The sequence below is a fragment of the Cydia pomonella genome, chromosome 20, assembly GCF_033807575.1.
Source record: "Cydia pomonella isolate Wapato2018A chromosome 20, ilCydPomo1, whole genome shotgun sequence".
Classification (NCBI taxonomy): domain Eukaryota; kingdom Metazoa; phylum Arthropoda; class Insecta; order Lepidoptera; family Tortricidae; genus Cydia; species Cydia pomonella.
In genome coordinates this window covers 5,206,933-5,226,573 of record NC_084722.1, presented here as the reverse complement: position 1 = coordinate 5,226,573, position 19,641 = coordinate 5,206,933, and the positions used below count along the sequence as shown (strand labels likewise).

At 36.0% G+C, this 19,641-nt stretch overlaps 1 protein-coding gene across 2 annotated transcripts; it reads right to left on the bottom strand.

Annotated features, from left to right (window-relative positions):
- Nucleotides 1–263: 263 nt before the first annotated feature.
- Nucleotides 264–10,963, bottom strand: LOC133528886 (serine protease gd-like). 2 transcript variants are annotated; one of them, XM_061866378.1, is made up of 9 exons: nucleotides 8,841–8,941; nucleotides 6,928–7,084; nucleotides 6,399–6,569; nucleotides 5,772–6,126; nucleotides 4,642–4,847; nucleotides 3,412–3,573; nucleotides 1,246–1,361; nucleotides 712–856; nucleotides 264–553 (listed from the first exon to the last, which is right to left on the bottom strand). In XM_061866378.1, the coding sequence occupies exons 1-9, from the start codon at nucleotides 8,844–8,846 to the stop codon at nucleotides 339–341; spliced, it is 1,533 nt and encodes a 510-aa protein (XP_061722362.1). In that variant the 5' UTR covers nucleotides 8,847–8,941; the 3' UTR covers nucleotides 264–338. The 2 variants fall into 2 exon arrangements, with proteins under 2 accessions (XP_061722362.1, XP_061722361.1); XM_061866377.1 differs by lacking the exon at nucleotides 8,841–8,941 and adding an exon at nucleotides 10,664–10,963 and having other exon boundaries at nucleotides 265–553.
- Between the last annotated feature and the right edge of the window lie 8,678 nt (nucleotides 10,964–19,641).

Genomic DNA, 19,641 nt, shown 5'->3' with positions numbered 1-19,641 from the left:
TTAGGGTTCGCCAGAATATATCTCGGTCTAACACATCACAGCTCCTTTGTAGTTGTCCTTAAGCTTTCTAGACTGGCCGTGCTTGTCATATATATGAACTGCTGAAGTGAGAATCTAATATGGGTACCTAGGTAATAATGATTTTAATATAATAAATGTCTACCCCTCTGCTGCCTCTTGTTCTTAAAGAACAGCAACATGGACCACGAGTTCTAAGTTTTATATGAAACACGTGTAGGTACTACTCAAAAATAAAATAAAACAATTTATGAAAAGAAGATTAGTTTATTAGCTGAAAAGTCTTCTTAAGCACTAATTATTTTTCAATATCAAGATCACTATCTAAATTTATTACTTATGACGTTTTTAATCCACTCAATAAACTTGGCTGCATCAGTGAAAATAACGTATTCGTTGAGGTTGCATGTAGATTCCCCGTTTTCTGGTCGAAGTGACAGTGAGACTACGCCGCGGAGGCGCCAGCGACCACCGTCCAGAATATATAATCCTCCGCCGGAGTCCCCTAAACAAGGACCAGCGCCATTACGATCACCTGTAACGAGGTTGTTTACTGTAACAAGTTTTTTTGAACACCACGACATTTTAAAACCATCTTTTTGTACCGATGAAATCCGATTAATAAGCTTATCACCTCTAGGTTCATGACTTCATTTTTTTTTAATTTTGAGCTTATAATTTTATATAACCCACCTCCGCAGAACGTGTGGTCGCTTGTGAAAACGTGGAAGTCGGGCCTACTGGCACGACACATACTATTGGTGACGATGGGTATGCGCACCATGCGGGGTTCACCTTTGCTGCCCGGGCCTAGTTCACTTGCCCCCCAACCAGCTACCTATAAACGACAAATCGACACGACAGTTAGTTTAGTAATTATACTAAACGAATATTTTAATATTCTTTTTATTACTAACTAACTTAAATCTAATATAGGCCCTTGAGGCATTGTACCAAGGATGCTGGCGGCATTTCCTCGTTGTATCGCAATACTTACACGTAGATTATTTTTATTAGAGGTTTTATACTAAATAACTAAACGGTGGCATATAATTCTCTGGAAAGTTGGAAATGGAGTTGAAAGTATGAGAGCAGAGGAGGGAGTCGGATAGGTAATTTCATGACTCCTACCTACGTGAAGTGACGAAGTCGTGAATGAAGCTCAGGAATGAAGGAACAAGTATTAAAATATAAACAAGGAGCTAGGCTATACTCAGAAAAACATACCACCCCGGAAGATCCCACTATCCTGTTGAGATCGTTGTTCCCATTCCAGAGACAAGCCGGCCTGATGTTGTTGTTGAACTCTACGCTTTTATCAAAAGTGAGCACAAGAAGATCATCTGTGAAGAAACAAAACAATTAATTTGCATATCATTTTTAGGGTTCCGTAGTCAACTAGGAACCCTTATAGTTTCGCCATGTCCGTCTGTCTATCTGTCTGTCTGTCCGAGGCTTTGCTCCGTGGTCGTTAGTGCTAGAAAGCTGAAATTTGGCATGGATATATAAATCAATAAAGCCGACAAAGTCGTACAATAAAATCTAAAAATTTAATTTTTTTTTAGGGTACCTCTCCTACACGGAAAGTGGGGGTGAACATTTTTTTTTGCTTCAACCCTACAGTGTGGGATATCGTTGGAAAGGTCTTTCAAAACTAATAGGGGTCTTCAACAAACATTTCTTGATAAAGTGAATATATTCGGAGATAATTGCTCCGAAAGAAAAAGAAAATGTGTCCCCCCCCCCTCTAACTTTTGAACCATAGGTCCAAAAAATATGAAAAAAATCTTGGAAGTAGAGCTTAAGAAAGACATTAAATGAAAACTATAGCGGATATGATCAGTTTAGCTGTTTTTGAGTTATCGCAAAAAGTTTCCTCTTCATAGTAAAAAGACGTACACCCACAGTTCATCCCTTGGTTAACAATCTACCGTACTTTAAGCTCCAGTTTAGCTTATTGTGACGGAAGAGTAACTACGGAACCCTACTCTGAGCATGGTCCGACATGCTCTTGGCCGGTTTTTTATTTATAGGGAGGTAGGTAATGTGAGGAAAGTAAAAAAGTTTTACAAAGATAATTTATGTAGATCTAAAATCGATTTTACATTCGTTTATTTTCTATGAAGAGCTTGTTGGGAAACGTTATTGACAAATAATGGGTAGACACTAATTTTAATATTGACCTCACCTTGGAATTTTTGATTTTACATATACATATAAGGCACGCAATCGACAGCTCACATGCTTGCGGACAAGATCGCCACACATGCGTATGCAGCGATATGAATCTAACGGTTTCAAACTTCATTGAAGATGACCGTATGAGCTGAGGAAAACAAGAAGATCGATTTGGAAAGACTTTCCTTAGGGCACTGTCTATGGTGATTCTTGTAATTGAACGAGTATAATTGGTGTAAAACTGTTGTTTAAATTAAATAAAAAGCGGCCAAGTGCGAGTCGGACTCGCCCATGAAGGGTTCCGTACCATTTATGACGTATTAAAAAAACTACTTACTAGATCTCGTTCAAACCAATTTTCGGTGGAAGTTTGCGTGGTAATGTATATCATATATTTTTTTTTGATTTTTCATTCTGTTATTTTAGAAATTACAGGGGGGGGGGACACATTTTTTCATTTTGGAAGTGTCTCTCGCGCAAACTATTCAGTTTAGAAAAAAATGATATTAGAAACCTAAATATCATTTTTGAAGACCTATCCCTTCTTCTTCTATAGATACCCCACACGCATGGGTTTGATGAAAAATTTTTTTTTTTAAATTTTATGTCGTATTTAAAAAAACTACTTACTAGATCTCGTTCAAACCCATTTTCGGTGGAAGTTTGCATAATAATGTATATCATATTTTTTTTTTGATTTTTCATTCTGTTATTTTAGAAGTTACAGGGGGGGGCACACATTTTTTCACTTTGGAAGTGTCTCTCGCGCAAACTATTCAGTTTAGTTCTAAGTATGGTGAACCTCCAAAATTTATTGTTTTTTTCTATTTTTGTGTAAAAATCTTAATGCGGTTCATAGAATACATCTACTTACCAAGTTTGAACAGTATAGCTCTTATAGTTTCGGAAAAAAGTGGCTGTTACATAATCGGACAAACAGACGGACATGACGAATCTATAAGGGTTCCGTTTTTTGCCATTTGGCTACGGAACCCTAAAAATGGCTGAAATGATATAGGTAAGTTGACGAGTTTTTGCCCAGTAATGACACTTGATAGAAAACTGTTAAATCGGGCCATATTTAATACTGACGAGTTTTAGACATTGTCATTCAGACATCTTTAAAAGTTTTCACTAATAATGTTTGAGGAATAGTTGCTTTAATAGGTTATGGGCCCAGCGCTTTGTCTAAAAAGAATTTCTCGTAGAACTTACTCGCATACGTCGTAGAATTGAACTCTTCATGGATAATGGCAGATTCCAAAGTCCTGGTGACAATGATATCGTCACCCCAGTCCTCCAAGTTATACACGCCGACTTTGATTACGATATCCTTGATTGACGTCAGCGTACTTCTTTGCTGCAGGCAGTGGGCAGCTACAATTAATAAAAAATCCAATCCAATTAATTAAACGTGGTTGTCTTAACATATTATAGACCTACTTTGGAATACTACAAGGTAGATGGAATAAACTATTTAATAAACTATTCATAATATATGTTGTGATGAGTCACATGTATTATTAGCTGCTGACACCTACGTGGAAAAACGTGAGGAACACAGTAGAATCTTAATGATTATCTAAGGAAACAAATAGAACACGCAAACATACAAGTTATCGATGTTTTTAAATACTGCGATAATATGAATCCCTATTAATATTATAAGTGCGAAAGTAATTCTGTCTGTCTGTTACTTTTTTCTCGCTGAAACCGCTGAACCGATTTAGATGAAACTTAGTATGGAGATAGTTTGAGACCCGAGGAAGGGCATAGGATAGTTTTTATCAATCACTATCGCCATCAACATCCAATGCAGACAAAGTCGCGGGCAGAAGTTAGTCAATGTCATAAACTTAATAAAGGGGGACGCTGAACGGGTACCAAAGCAAGCGGACATCGTAATTTTTTATGATCAGATCCCTTTGTCATTGGACAAATCGTTTGAAAACCAGGGTGCTTAGCCAACGTGCCAATCGTTATCGCTCCATAGCGTAGCGTAGTCATCTCTCTCCATCACTCTTCAAACGATTATTATTAAACGATTGGCATGTTGGCTACGTTACGTACACAGACTTGGCAAAGTTATCAAGAGTTATCCAGTGTTGGCAAAATTACGTACCATAAATTCGCCTTTAGTTCATAAGTTCACCTAAATTTAAATTTAATCAATCAAATTATTTCGTGGTTTGTTGGCTCTCCAAGGAGCCAGTATTCCTGAAGCTCAAACTTCGGCAATGCATGTAGCTTTTCTGATGATCCACTAGCGCTTATAGATGTACTACAGGGTCGCCTGGGACTTTTTGTAGGAAAGCCGATCGGCCACAAAAGTTTCCACATAGCCTAGCTCTTCATATTGCGTTGAGTTGACTATCAGGCCGCTCATCAATAATCAGCATATTTGCTACCTACATGTTTAATAAAATTCTATGTTACTCGACTTACCAGACACAACATGCCGATCGGACACCAGCGTCCCGGAGCAGGCAAACGTGAGGCTGCCTTCCTTTCGCTTATACATGGCAACCAGCCACGGCCAGTCCCCTCGCGTGTAGCCAGTGCCATGGAACACGAGGGGCACATGCTCGTTGCCTCCCGCAACTACGCCACAGTCAGAGCTGAAGGAAGGGGTTCGTGAAGGCATTGATGGGCTGGAATAGAATATTAGGATTTAAATTTGATCTGATTTTATTCAGATTATGATAATTACCTTTACATATGATAAATAAATTAAATATAACAAGGAAGGTTATGGCGCTTGAACCCAGTGAGAGCGCAAATAGTCCGAGACTGAAATGGTGCCTTTCATCCGAGTTAAACATTCTACTTTTCAGTTCGAATACGAGGAATGTAAAATACATGTGTATTTAAAAACATGACTAAGTACAGCATGCCTATAGCGTATAGTAGCTATAGCATTTCTCGAGGGTACTTTCAATAGTTTCAATTGACAACTTATTTAGGTAAAATTACCGTGATTTTTGGAATGGGGAGTCAAATATCAGAATCAAAATTGTACTACTGATCCATTAAATATCAAATTTTAATTGCTTATCGTAATTTAAACGAAAAAAACATACTGGGAAAAAATGCTCTAGTGTATAAACTTATCATTTTCTGCACACTTTTTAGAATAACAACGATCCACTTTCAGATGATGCAACTTTTGAGTGGTAAATTTAATTAATAACTTTCATTTGGATTTGATTTGCTATGATTTACAATTAGTATTTTCTTCGTGTTGGTATGGTGAAAAGTGTTGTCTTTTCACTCGGGAACAAACTATGTTTAACCCTAGTGCTTTGAAACCCTCTTTAATTTTGGAATCTTTCGCTTCCTCTGGTATCAACGGATTAAGCAACAACTTTGCCAACTTGAAAACAAATACCTATTTCATCGTTGACCTTAGAAACGAATCTTACCATAAAAAATGAGCAAATCAACATAATTTATATAACGACAAAACAATAGAAGGATACCAACATTTTTGGACTTCTAAATATATAAAAATACATTATCCTAATACAATATTATAAACAGTAACTGTTAGTGCCGGCGTAGCTGATTCAACTTACTAAGTAGTTTGAGGTGGTGGCGGAGGAGTTGTCGATGTCGGTCTTCTAGTAGTAGTTGTGGTGTGCTGTGGTAATTTTAAAAGATACTCCTCGTCTTGTGGTGGTGGCGATGCCGGTCGTTGAGTTTGTGGCTGCTGTTGTGGCCTTCTAGTAGTTGTGGTAGGGAGTGGTAATTCTAATAGATAGTATTCGTCTTGTGGTTGTGGTGGTGGCCGCGCTGGTCGTTGAGGTTGCGGCTGCTGTTGTGGTCTTCTAGTAGTTGTGGTGTGGAGTGGTAATTCTAATAGATAGTACTCGTCTGTTGGTGGCGGCGCTGGCCGTTGCGTCTGCGGCCGCTGTTGTGGACGTTGGAATCCTGGAAATGGACATTTTACTTTAATAAACAAATTAATATTGCTAAACGGTATGGAGTTGTATTCAGCGCCGATTAATATTATGAAAGAAAAAAGCTTATTACACTACGTGATCTCTGGGGCCTGAACTCTGCGTCTCTTTACTTTTAAATAAAGATGAAAGAATCTAGGATAATCATGGTCCTTCGAACCGGATGTGAATAAGTGACCAAGGGTACAGAGATGTGTTTAGTGATTACCTGTATATCGTAATGCTTAGTTGACTAATCCTTACCGTCGTTCCAAGTGTCGGTACGATCACTATCCACGTCAATTGCGAACACGTCAGCGTCCGGTGATGAAGAGATGAGTTTAATAGGGCCCGGATCTCCTGGTCTCCTGCCTCGTAGATTCTGCATGTGCTGTAGACTGATTGTGGATACGTATAAATCAGGCCGGGCTACATCTGGAATAATATTTTCCAACTACAAATTACAAAGCTCTCCCGTGCATGAGAGAGGCCTGTGCCCAGCAGTGGGACCATAGTGGGACGTATATAGGCTGAATTATATTATATATAAATACAAATTACCATGCTTAAAAATTCAAATTAGTCCTAATACCTTCGTCACCTCGATCGAGTATTGTGTGTTAACTTAAACATTAGGCCTTAGCAGAATCTTAAGCTGCCTGCTTGAATCTTGAATCGAGACTTTGTAAGACTCTCAATTCTTCGCTCGCTAGATAACTTGAGCTGCATCAAACTCTGCAGCTACATTCAAGTTATTAATCTCTGTATACTAGTTTAACTTGCTTGGCATTACCTCCAGGACCATAGCACAACACGTTGCCGTTGACGATGAGGTAGGTAAGCCTCGGTAAGGGTGTGGTGACGGGGAAATCAACTCGGTAGTCTATGGGCGAGTCTTGGTTGAATTGTAACCCTGAGGGGTTAATTGGCTGTATGCGGCCTGGATAATTCTGAAAAAAAAAACAGCAAAAATAAAGTTTTAAAACGTCGCCGTTGCCGGAGTAATGCTTATAGAGGGAATCGTGCTGTATTTTCTTACGCTAATATTTTTATCTTAATTAAGGGATAAGACAAACTACCTGTATATCATGTATTTTCCGGTTTACTAATGAAGAGCAAAAAACTTTTCCCAAAGGATCACATCACTAAAGTTCACTTAAGGTATCATTTCCCAAAAAATCATTTGTTAAAACAACTTATTGCAACTGTACAGTTAGCAAAACTCTAAATAACCATGTTTCACCAAATATTATTTCGTGAAATGTATCGTTTGTCATCACATATTATTCCCAAGCTAATATTTGCAGCTTACGATTAATCGAGACTGGAATAGAGAAACATGCTGAAATACTGGTTGCAATATGTAGTCCCAGAATACATCGCATTGCAGATAAAACAGTCAATCAATGTATGTAACTTTACATAATGAGTCATTAAAAAACTCGCATGATCCTTGTCCTGAAACCCACACTCATATTGTAATGCATTTAATTGTGTATCAGTCACTTAAACTACTATTACTCTATAGAGTAGGAATAAGGTTTGGGCCAAAACTAATTCCCATGGAGCCAAATGAAGGATTTTTATGTTTTATGCTAGGGAAATAAATAAAAAAATCAATCTAAGTAAATTATAATGACTGACTCAAATTTACCGACTAAAAATATTTTTATAGTGAAGGTACATAATTTCTAGAAGCCTTGTTCCAGTAAAGTAACAGTAGAATTTGTAATACCTAAACTTCCCCGTATTAAAAGTAAGTTGGTTTGACCGGTATTTTAAAACCAGTTAATTTAAAAAAGGTATTTACTTTTTTCTTTTTTTTCAAATGCATCGGTTGCTTTGGTTGCGAATACTACTACAGCCGATAAAAGAATACGTTGAAAAATCAACTGTTGATACCTCACATAACATCACAAATCACAATAAAACTTTAAACCAAATTAATAGAGTTAGAAAAAGTTAAGTAAAGTTTATAATTCCATAGAAGTTAGACTTTTAAAATAACACATGCACTTTCTGGGCTGTCAAAATCGCTGCCAATTTATCTTGGCCTGACTCTCATTCGTAGTGCCTCCAAGGGCTCTTCTTACAGCTTCCAGATGATTGGGCATGCTGTTTATTAAGTTTCTTATGGTAGCCGGGCCGGGGTTTCGATATATTACACGCCTCCCAAGCTCGTCCCATACATGCACAATCGGATTTAAATCCCGGCTTTTCGAGGGCCAGTTCATACAATTGATGCCAACTTCCTCAAAATAATCATTTACGAGTTGAGCTGTGTGTAGCCTGGCGTTGTCATGCATGAACATGGAATTTTCGCCCGTATTAATTCAGTATGGGCCGACAAGCTCATTAAGAATATTTTACACTTATCTTGCACTCAAGGGCATCGCCAGCTGATGGCCAAGAAGAGGGGCAGGGACGTACATTTAGATACAAATTTTATCCTTCGCATCATCTCTTCGGGTCGGGGAAGTTGATTTTTGACTTTATCTGCCGTGAGGTGCCGATTTCGGAGCATGGTTGTAACAAAAAATCTTCTCGAGCCGTAATACATCTCGGTCTACCGGTTCCTGGTCTTCTAATGTTCTGCCTAGTTTCTCGGAAACGTTGGATGACTCTCTGAACCGTAGAAAGTGACACGCCTGTTATTCTCGCTGTAAGTACTTCTCTGACTTTTGCCTTCTTCTAACATATACTTACATTCATCTTGTGTTAGCGACATGATAGTGATTCAGTAATGGCCATGAACGACAACAATGATTGCCTTTTATATCATTATGCTTTGGCAGACTGAAAACAAAAGTAAGAAAACAAGCAAAATAAAACAAGCGCGATTTGAATATACATAGTACCTAATTCGAGTTTTTATTTATAAACTTTTCCAGGTAACAAGTAAAACGTTGAAGGTTGCATTTAGTACGATATTAAATTATCTTTAATATAGAGTTAGTTTCATGCAAGTGCCTCTATTATTTTGCAAAAGACAGAGGTTTTCGTCATTGACCCATATTATTTGACCGCGAGTGTAGTAAACAAAGTCAAAGTATGTTGTTTTTAATTTATGAACTAAATATTCGGTCGGGTCTTCTAGAAATATTGAGAAGGTATCTTGAACAGGTTTTGGTACTACTACAGTGAAACCTAGTTAATTGGATGGAACCTCGATAAATGGGAAACCTCAATAATTGCAATCAAAGGACCAGTCCCGGTCCCTTGGAACCAAATGGCATCTACAATTGAAAATATGGAACCCCTTTAAATGAAATTAAGAGTTTAGTGTTTTTCTTCAATTTGCCTCTATAATTGAACACATCGCAAGTATCACTACTAAGACCTCTAAGTATAATTAACACAGTGCTTAAAAGTTCCGTTATTTTAGCCCGTCGGATTACTTCTAATATAATTGGAATAATTTAACGAGCAGGAAAAATATTTTAATAGCAAATTATTGATTTTAAATTATTTTTCCTATATATATTATATTTCAATTTTATTTATCAATATTTCAACAGTTTTCAATTATAGTTATATTAGTTATTAAACTATAATTTAAAAACTGTGAAATATTTAATTAATATGAAATATAATTTTATTAATTGGATATCTATCACAGCCAGTAGGTGAAATAGTTTTGATAAACAAAATAAACTACATAATACCGAGCAGAATGTTGAGACAATTAAATGGTCCCACTTTGCTCCCCGCTGGGTAACTATGTTCCAATTCAGTAAACGACTTAACGTCTAATATATTCGAATATAATATTTCTACGTTATTATTTATACACGATTATTTTTTGACTAACGTAGCAATTCAAAATATGTATTAACATTAGTATTAATACATACTTTGAATTGCTACGTTAGTCAAAAAATAATCGTTCTGTTTGGCGGAGCCGATTAATTTGGAGCACAATGAGATAACTTTGTGCCCCTAAGTGAACTAGGTAGGAACAAAAATATCCCAAACAATGAGTGTCCTTTGCTCCTTATTCATTGCTTCAGAATATAAAACAATACTCCATAACGTCGATTTGCCGATAAAACTATGTAAAATAAGATAATGTGCAATTCGTATGAATATTTTATAATGAATAGTCCAAAATATATTCAAAATTTTCCTCAAGTGAAGGAAATATTAGAGCAAAGTAAGATTATTTTGCGGTATTCAATTTCTTCTACAATTTACGGGTTTTTTTTTAGCTAAATCGATTACAGAAACGATAGAGAATAAAGTAATAACTAATGCAGTCATGCACGATATACAATATATAAACCAGCAACCCAGAGCATAAGCTTGTAAATCTGTTTTCAATGATTATTTACAACGCAACCTCTGATAACGAGAACCTGTATAGTTTTCGTTATCAGAGAACGTTACGTTAACGTTTTCTTGGACCTGGATATTGGGTACGACCTGCTTAAATGAAAAACCTGGTTAATTGTGACAAAATGGATGGTCTATTGAGATTTCAATTATCCAGGTTTCACTGCACAACTTTTATATGTGCCTTAGCAACTTACCGAAATGAGTCTAGCTGCTATCGTAAAATTAACTACAACATGTATGCTAGACACAGGTCCATTGGGTTGCAGATGTATCACTCCATACACTCCACCACCATCACTCTGATACTCAAAAGTCCCAGGGCACGGGGAGTCCACATACTGACTTATTACTGGCAAGTAACTTGTACAAGCTAAGACAATTAAAACACTATAAAGAAATCGGCACATTATCACAGATTATGTATTAAAGTAACTCATTATTGAATAACTAACATCACGCGTGTGGTCATGACTCGCCGCAGACTGCCACTGACTTGACTTTGACCAGGATGTCTAGAATTGGCTAGAATGGCTAAATCTTGATGCCAATAGTTTAACAGCGAAACGCTATAACTGTCTCTCTATCGCACATTAGTATATATGCATCGCATATTAATGTAATGTAATGATACTCATCTCAGACCGTGGGGACCTTATACATCTCCAAACTTAATGTATTAACTGTGGAGACTATACGTCTCTGTCATATTGTATTAATATACTTGACTTGGTACATACTAGTTATGTATTCTGTAGCATTAGTTTATGAGACTGCTAGTTTAACAGTCCAGACGCGGTTTATTTATTTACTATAAATTTTATTTTGACACTTGGAGAGACTTTACACCTCCAAACTTTATTAGTATTAGTACTCTGACATTGGGGACCTTTTACATCTCCAGATTTAATGTGTTTTTAACCATAGAGACTATACATCTCTATTGTATTGTAGTAATTATTTATTTTAAGACTATAATAATGTAATGTTTACCCAGGTATTGGCTGTTGTATTTATAAATGTTGTTATGTATTTTTCATGTCACTATATGATGTTACTATAAATGTTGTATTGACTTGTAAAAGAGCCCTTGAGGCCTACTCGCAGAATAAATGTTTGAATTTTGAATTTTGGATTTTGAATTTAGATAGACAGAAAGCATTTCGATGTCATAGCGCAAACGATTCGCTACGTTATCAATGAGGCATATATCAATGCGTTGGTGTCTGCCCGATTCTCCTGTAGTATACGGCTGGCTAGTGTAAGATTCCGGATGCCGGATCCGGACTGGAGACGGATCTGTAGTGTCTACGGATTCTTACAATTTCCGTCCCAGTTTTACAATTCTCTCGTTTTGAAAAGCCTGTATTCCGGATTAGGCGCAGTAATATAAAAATAAAAAGAATAAATAAATAAATTGTTTAATTTAGTTTGACAAGAACAATGTATTTTTCTACTATTACCAATTCAAGGACATAGAACCCTTCCATTGTTGGTGTCATTTTCGAGTTCCAGACTAATGGACCACGAGAAAAAGACATCCAGAAGGCGCTTGGACACTCCTCAACATGGCCGAAAATCGGAGGTTGATGATGAACTAGGACGTCGAAGCCGAATTCATTACCGCCGCCAGTCCCCGGAGTACAACAGACGGAGTCGCAAGTGGTCGCAACCGACGCAGCCGCAGCAGACACAGCCGAAGTAGGCGAAGTCGCAGCAGAAGAAGCTATTGCAGTTCTTAAACACACCGTCCTTAGCACAGTATGTATAAGTTACTCTATGGTTTACGATAGGTAGTAGTGCTGCATTCTGGCGGCAGAACATTGCAGTAATACTCCCTTTGAATCTATTGATCGAATTCATGGCTCCTCCTTAGCCGGCAATTACCTACCTAAAATTGCATGCCAGTTTTTACAAGGTTTTGCTAACGATTAGTCTGGGCAGTTGATCCTACGTCGCATAAAATAATATGTTTTGAATAATAAAAACAGAAACAGAAAAACAACTCATTCATATTTTATTGAACTGGTTTACCTGCGTGAAGTCCTCGTCGCTTAAAATATCAGCAGAATATTATTTATTAGATATAATATTGTCTACAAATATAATAAGAAGCCGGGTATGGAGTCAACTGAACCGCATACGAACAGATGTTGGAAACTGTGCCTACCATTGGCATAAAATGGGGCTGGTGTGACTCCCCTCAGTGTGTGTGTGGTGACCCTGAGTAGACGGCCGAACTCATTGTTCTGGAATGCCATCTCACAAAATTCAAGGGACGGATTGAAGACCTCGCGAACCTTAGGGAAAGGGCCATCGAGTATCTGAAGAGTGCAAACATTAATCTGTAGATTAATATTTAATTTAACTTAAATCCAGTAACTAAAAATGCCATACGATAAATAAATAAATATAATAAGTATATAAATATAGTAAGAAATTAGCCGTAGTAGCATTTATAACATATAATTATCTTCTCAAACATGCAATGAAATATTGACGTTATGTTCCTTATAATAGGCTGCGAAGTATGACGTTTCAGGTGCGGCTAGGACAAGAGGTCGTTAATGGAATGTCATACAAAACTTGCAGGCCTAGGCCGGCAAAGTCCTCTTTTTTCTTTTTTCTTTTTTATGTATTATTTGTATCTCCATGGATATACAAATTATTATTTCTTGTATTATTTCAGGGTCAACAGTAATAATTAAAAAACCGAAAAATGAAAAAAAGCGTAATGGCGTGAGTCGTAGCGCCAAACTAATCAAATTTTTGTTCCCCTTTAATACCCCACGCACTGAATAACCTATCACATTAAGGCATGAAATAATAATAATCATCATCATCATCATCATCCTATTTTTATTATTATTTCATGTTTGAAAAAAGCACTATACATACCTCGGCGAGAAATATGGGGTTGCTCGCCTCAGACCTATCCTATATGTCTTCGGCCGGCAACCCCTTTCGTCCCGGCTTCTGTAGTAGTGTACTATAGTATTAGTTTATGAGACTGCTAGTTTAACAGTCCAGACGCGGTTTATTTATTTAGTATAAATTTTATTTTGACACATGGAGAGACTTTACACCTCCAAATTTTATTAGTATTAGTACTCTGACATTGGGGACCTTTTACATCTCCAGATTTAATGTATTTTAACCATAGAGACTATAATACATCTCTATTGTATTGTAGTAATTATTTATTTTAAGATTATTATAATGTAATGTTTACCCAGGTATTGGCTGTGTTGTATTTATAAATGTTGTTATGATTGTATTTTTATGTCACTAGGTATATGAGGTTACTATAATGTTGTACTGACTTGTAAAAGAGCCCTTGAGGCCTACTTGCAGAAAAAAAATTTGAATTTTGAATTTCATTATAGCTATTTTTGCGTCGAATAAAGACGCCAAAGTCATACGTATACGGAAGATAAGTAGGTACTGTAAAGGTTTGAATAAGGCAACGATTATATATTTGAATTCAGAACTATCGCCTTGCTTGATGATTAAAGATCTGCAGACGGCGATTCGGAAGGTGGCATCCATCAGGAGTAGTAGATATTTGTAATCTGAATGTTATGAAAAAATATATAATATCAGAAATCTACGTCTGCGTTTATATTCGCCACCAAGCCACCATAGATAGACTGCATTACCCTAGTTACATGGTGGAGATTGGCGGTCATATGCAAACCCCAATTTTGGGTCACTGCAAACGAGCTGAATCAGCTGCGAGCCGATTTCTGGCTCGACTTCTTCACGGAATATGCGGCGAGAAGACAGGCGGCCATATGCAGCCCCCGCTTTTACGCCACCACCGATGAAGATAATCAGCTTCTATAAGTATTTTCCGGGGACACGGCAGTGCCCCCGCCAAGTCGAGCAAAAAAGCGGCACGGCCGTACCATCCTTTTCTCGAAGCAGCTCAGGGCATTTTCGACCCCCTTATAAATTCGTTGTGATAAAAGTCTCTTGATAAAACTAGAAGCCTGAATTTTCAGTAACTAAGCAGGCATTGTATAAGCACAGTATATTTCAAATTTCATTCAATTTGAACCAGTAGTTTAAGAATGATAACTAGTCAAAGTTTTTTAATTTTGTTACTCACTCACTGACTGAACGATCATTAAAACCCTAAGGCACTTCTAGCAGACATAGAAACTTCAAATTTAGAATTCAATGAGTGTTTAGTGTATAGGTCAAGGAAAAACTCAAATATTTTGCAATTTCGGTCCAGTTTTCTAGATAACTGCATAAATAACCTTGTAATCCCATTTAAATGTATAGGATTACAAAGTTACATTTGCAGTGAATGAATCAGTGTACCTGTATATGTACAATATAATGGAATTCAAGAAGTAGAAGGTATCGGAAAAGAAAAAAAAAGTAGGACTATCTACAAAAATAAATGAGATGCCATCAAAAACATACTTAACATGTAAAAAAAAACAACTCTCTCGCAACTTAGTTCTTCAATCGTAAAAGCAGTGAGATCCATGTAATACCAAGTCGGTTAATGTATTCAGTCTCTACTTAAGGGACCTTTTGTCTTAAGTTATTACGTAATTAGCTAACCTAACAACATCTTATAGTGACCATATCAATATTAAAAATCTTTTTTGTTTTCAATAAACAGAATAACTTGGCCATCGCATGAAAACACAACGTATCTCACAAGCAATAAATATGATATTAAATTAGATTGATTAGTGCGATTGCCAAGTCAATCTATTTATTAAAAACAAAAGATTTTTTATATTGATATGGTCACTATAAGATAGATAGATAGAATACTCTTTATTGGCACACCTCAGTAAAAATATGAAAGAAAACCATTGATTAAATTTAGAGGCAGACAACAGGCGGTCTTATCGCTAAAAAGCGATCTCTTCCAGACAACCTTTGGGTAGCGGAAATAGAGATGTTGTTAGGTTAGCTAATTACGTAATAACTTAAGACAGAAGGTCCCTTAAGTAGGGACTGTTTTTTTTTACAAGGTATGTTTGATTATTGTCGGGTTGGCATGGCATTGATTATTGTCGGGTTTATTAAATAAAATTCGCCTTATTTCTTTATTTTGAAGCTGGGCAAATTTTCTAACAGTTGTCAAAATCAGTGTCATCTAGTTATGGCCAGAGGAAATTAGCTGCCAGGAAGTTTATAAATAATAAGAGTTTAGCCGAGGAGTCAGGGGTAAGGTTGTTTTCCCGTGTGTTTCCCTTACCATAAGCCGTATCCAACCTGCGCGGATGGTTTGGACACGGGCTACATTGATTGAATAAGGCTGACTCATAGCGTACGGGAAGTAGGAAAATTTTATACTCTGTATGGGCCTTGAGTAGGTAGGAGTCTGTAGTTAGGGTAGAATAGGACAGGGTGTAGTTTTGTGAAAATGATTGCCACTTTCACCCTAAGAAGGCGAGATATGTCAAAGTTTGAAGCCTTCACAGTCTTTTGGTAGTAACTGGCAACGATTATATATTTGAATTCAGAACTATTGTCCTGCTTGATTATTAAAGATCTGCAGACGGCGATTGGGAAGGTGGCATCCATCAGGAGTAGTCTATATTTGTAATCTGAATGTTATGAAAAAATATATAATTTCAGAAATCTGCGTTTATATTCGCCACCACAGAAAAACCGCATTTCCCTCGTTACAGTACCTAAGTCAAAAATAAGAAAATAAATAAACGACCCAGCGGTAGGTAGGTATTATATCATTACAGTGATTCAGCATGTTGTGCCACCTTTAACTTTTATATCCTTTAGTTGGTCACCAGATGGAGATCACAGTAGGCAGGTACCTACGTCATTACTCTATCAAAAATTACCAACCAATTTGGTTTTTACACTTTTTACATGCAAATATTTTTTGTGGCTTGACAGCAGAGCTTCATTCAAAGGACCATTACCAGACTATAATAAAATAATAAGAGAGTATATGTATATTTAAAATAGATGCCTATGTTTTGTGTTTTTTTTATTGCAGCTATTCTGTAAAAGAGTCCGGATTTCAATTTAACTGTAATTGACCAGACAAAAACTTGCCCATATCAATTCGTAGAAAAGCTATCATTATAAGCTAATGCAACAGACTACCACGGCTAGAAAGGTGGGAAATAGTATTTTATACAATCGTGATATAATAGAGAATTTTTTATTCGAGTACCGTATTTAAGCAACGAAGCTTTTCAAGCTTGATAATATTACTATTTTATACAATAAGTACTTTTTCTACGATTCATCTAAAATAATACTTTTTTTTACTATAAACTGAAATAATTAATGAAAATTGGTAAGTAGACAAAAATGTAGTACAAAAGACATAAACGCGCGATCCGTGTAGCGACCTTTTTATAGTTAACTACAGCGTATCGAAATGAATATTATAGTTGAGTTGGGAGCCCATACATGGAAATTGCTCAATTATAGTTTGGTACCTATACGAAATCTTAATGCAACCATTTCAGTTAAAGCGTAAAAAAACAACTTTTGTTCGGAACTAGCAGGAGTCACAGGATTTATGTATAGTCAGGATTAAATTAATTGTGTAACATATTATTATGTTCGTTTTAAAAACAACCGACCTTAACAAAAGCTTCATATATGCATTCTTTTATACAATCATCATTTCGGTACTTTGTTTATCGGTCATTGTCAAGCACTTAAATAAAAGCACTAAAACTTTCACACAAAAACCTGAGATGCTTGTGGGAATTTCCTTATTTTAAGTACAGTTCGTTGGCATAAAAATATTACTTTCTCCCAACATGTAAAATTGGTTGAAAACAGTAGTTAAAAAGGGTAATATATTTATAAGAATGTATTTGATTTATTTAAGTCCCGTAGGACCTAATAAAACTTAATGTTACCTAAACTTAAAAATAAAAGCAAACGGTTACCAACTTCGTCGACGTAAGTTAGTAAACATTATATTGAACGAGAAAAATAAATATTGATTACATCAGATACAAAATAATTGTGTAGTACAAAGGCGAACTTATCCCTAAGAGTTATATCCTATACCTCGACATCACACAAACAAAAAAAAATGGGCTGGTCTCTAAGACGTCACAACCCACTTCATGATTAAAATTATCATTCTAAACAGCTACGCACTATGTTATCATCAAACGGTAATGTAACAAAAAACCACACGATTTTCCGACGTCTCAGCCGACGACGTCTCCGATATTTCCGAGTGCGGTAAATCCCCTTTCCTGTTGGAAAGTTATGGGCTCAACCCACGACAGGTATGGCTGGGCCAAGGTAATGAAGCATGCGGGTAAAAGTAATACATGATGTATTGGGTGCGCGTACGCAGTAAACACATAGATTGTATTTATAACGACTTTTACTAAACGGTTACTAAATTTGGTACCCGGATCTTAATTGTAGGTACGTAAGATCTATCGGATCTAGATATTTTCATACTAATTGTATAGCATTAGGCACAACAAGTGATATGGGCATGATCAACAAACAAGCAACATACGGTCAGATTTAGGATGGTCGACAGTTCAAAGAGCAAGATAAGTATAAAACCTTCGCTTTGCTCGGACATTTAAATAAAAAACGAACATGTTAACCCTTTGAACGCCAAGAGCCACTAAAGTGGTCGTGTGCTGTCATGCCTACCACGCCAACGACCACTAAAGGATCATGGCACACGCTGTCAAAGCAATTTTACTGTTGAAAGATAAGGTTTAAATTCGTTTCTCACGAGTTGAGATGTTGGCGTGTATGCCACATTTTGATACGAAAGAGAAAGCGTTCAGAAGGTTAATATTTACACAAAAACCGGAGTTTACTTTTTGTTGTACAGTCAGCATCCAAAGTAGCTGATCAAACAAGGTTTCAAAAGTATCTACCATTCTGTTACAACTTAACAAAATATGGTGGTTCTATATGTAGAACAATTAAGACGGTAAAAGATATACTTTTGAATGTAAATTTTAGAGATTTATCTATATTTGGAAAAGTTATCCGGAATATCAGATACTTTTGGCGCGTTGTTTCATCCGCTACTATTGATGCTGACTGTACCTATTTATTCCATTGTAAAATTTAGCAATAGTCAAAAAAACTGGTTTATTACAGATATTCAATAGTTTGTTAGATACTGGAACAAATAATTCGTTACTGTACTGTTTTTGCTTGAGACTGTGATACCTCGAAGACGGGCTAACTGGTTTTCCCAATTCAACCGTACGTTTTCCTTGTTGAAGTTTTTATGATACGATACCTCGTTAGAAATATATTTTAATTAAATAGTTGGAATATTTTAATTACTGTTGAGATACCTAAGTGCTTCATTTGGTGCATGTAACTAAAACCTATATTTACTAATTAAATAAATAATTATAAATAAATCAATATTATATGACATTATTACACAAATTGACTAAGTCCTTACACAACGTTAGGTAGTTGTAGGTACTTAGACAACGATATATAATATATATTATTATTATAAATTTCTTTATTTCGACCAACAAGGATCATAGACACAAAGAGTACACAATACACAATTACAATTAAAATAAATTTTAGACATTAAATTAAATTATTAAACATGAAATAAAATAAAATTACATAATTAAAATAACTTAATACTTAGCTAGCAATTGATATATTTAAATACATAGAAAACTCTCATGACTCAGGAACCACTATCCGTGCTCATCACACAAATAAATGCCCTTACCAGGATTTGAACCCCGGACCATCGGCTTCATAGGCAGAGTTACTACCCACTAGGCCAGACAAGTCGTCATTAGATTTCGATCTAGGTTATTTGTAATCTCATAAAAAGTTTATTGCTAACCTTAATATTTTCTATAGAACCAGAGAAACAAGGTTTTGTTTATTAATTGTTTATTGTATAAATAGCTACTTAAACAATATTCATGGGATATAAACAAATAAATAATAGATCAAAGATGCTAAAGTTTACAAGCTAAAGTTTTAGAGGTACCTGGTACCTATATATAGGTATTTAGTAGTTTAGTAGAGGAATCTGGGTTGATAACTACTAAATACTTACATATATACTTAGCTAAATTTTAAAGTTGTGATTTGTTAATTTAATATTACAATAATTATAAACATTTTTATTTCTCTCCTATATTTTAAGTTAAAACATTAGGTACACAATTTTTATAAATAACTA

What these genes read in the sequence shown, in the direction of transcription:
- LOC133528886 (XM_061866377.1), bottom strand. Translation starts at nt 10,876, where the DNA reads ATGTGCCGATTTCTTTATAGTGTTTTAATTGTCTTAGCTTGTACAAGT. An exon ending in TACCGACACTTGGAACGACG is followed by an intron (nt 6,127 to 6,398) that starts GTAAGGATTAGT and finishes GTCCATTTCCAG; the next exon opens with GATTCCAACGTCCACAACAG. An exon ending in CGATCGGCATGTTGTGTCTG is followed by an intron (nt 3,574 to 4,641) that starts GTAAGTCGAGTA and finishes TATTAATTGTAG; the next exon opens with CTGCCCACTGCCTGCAGCAA.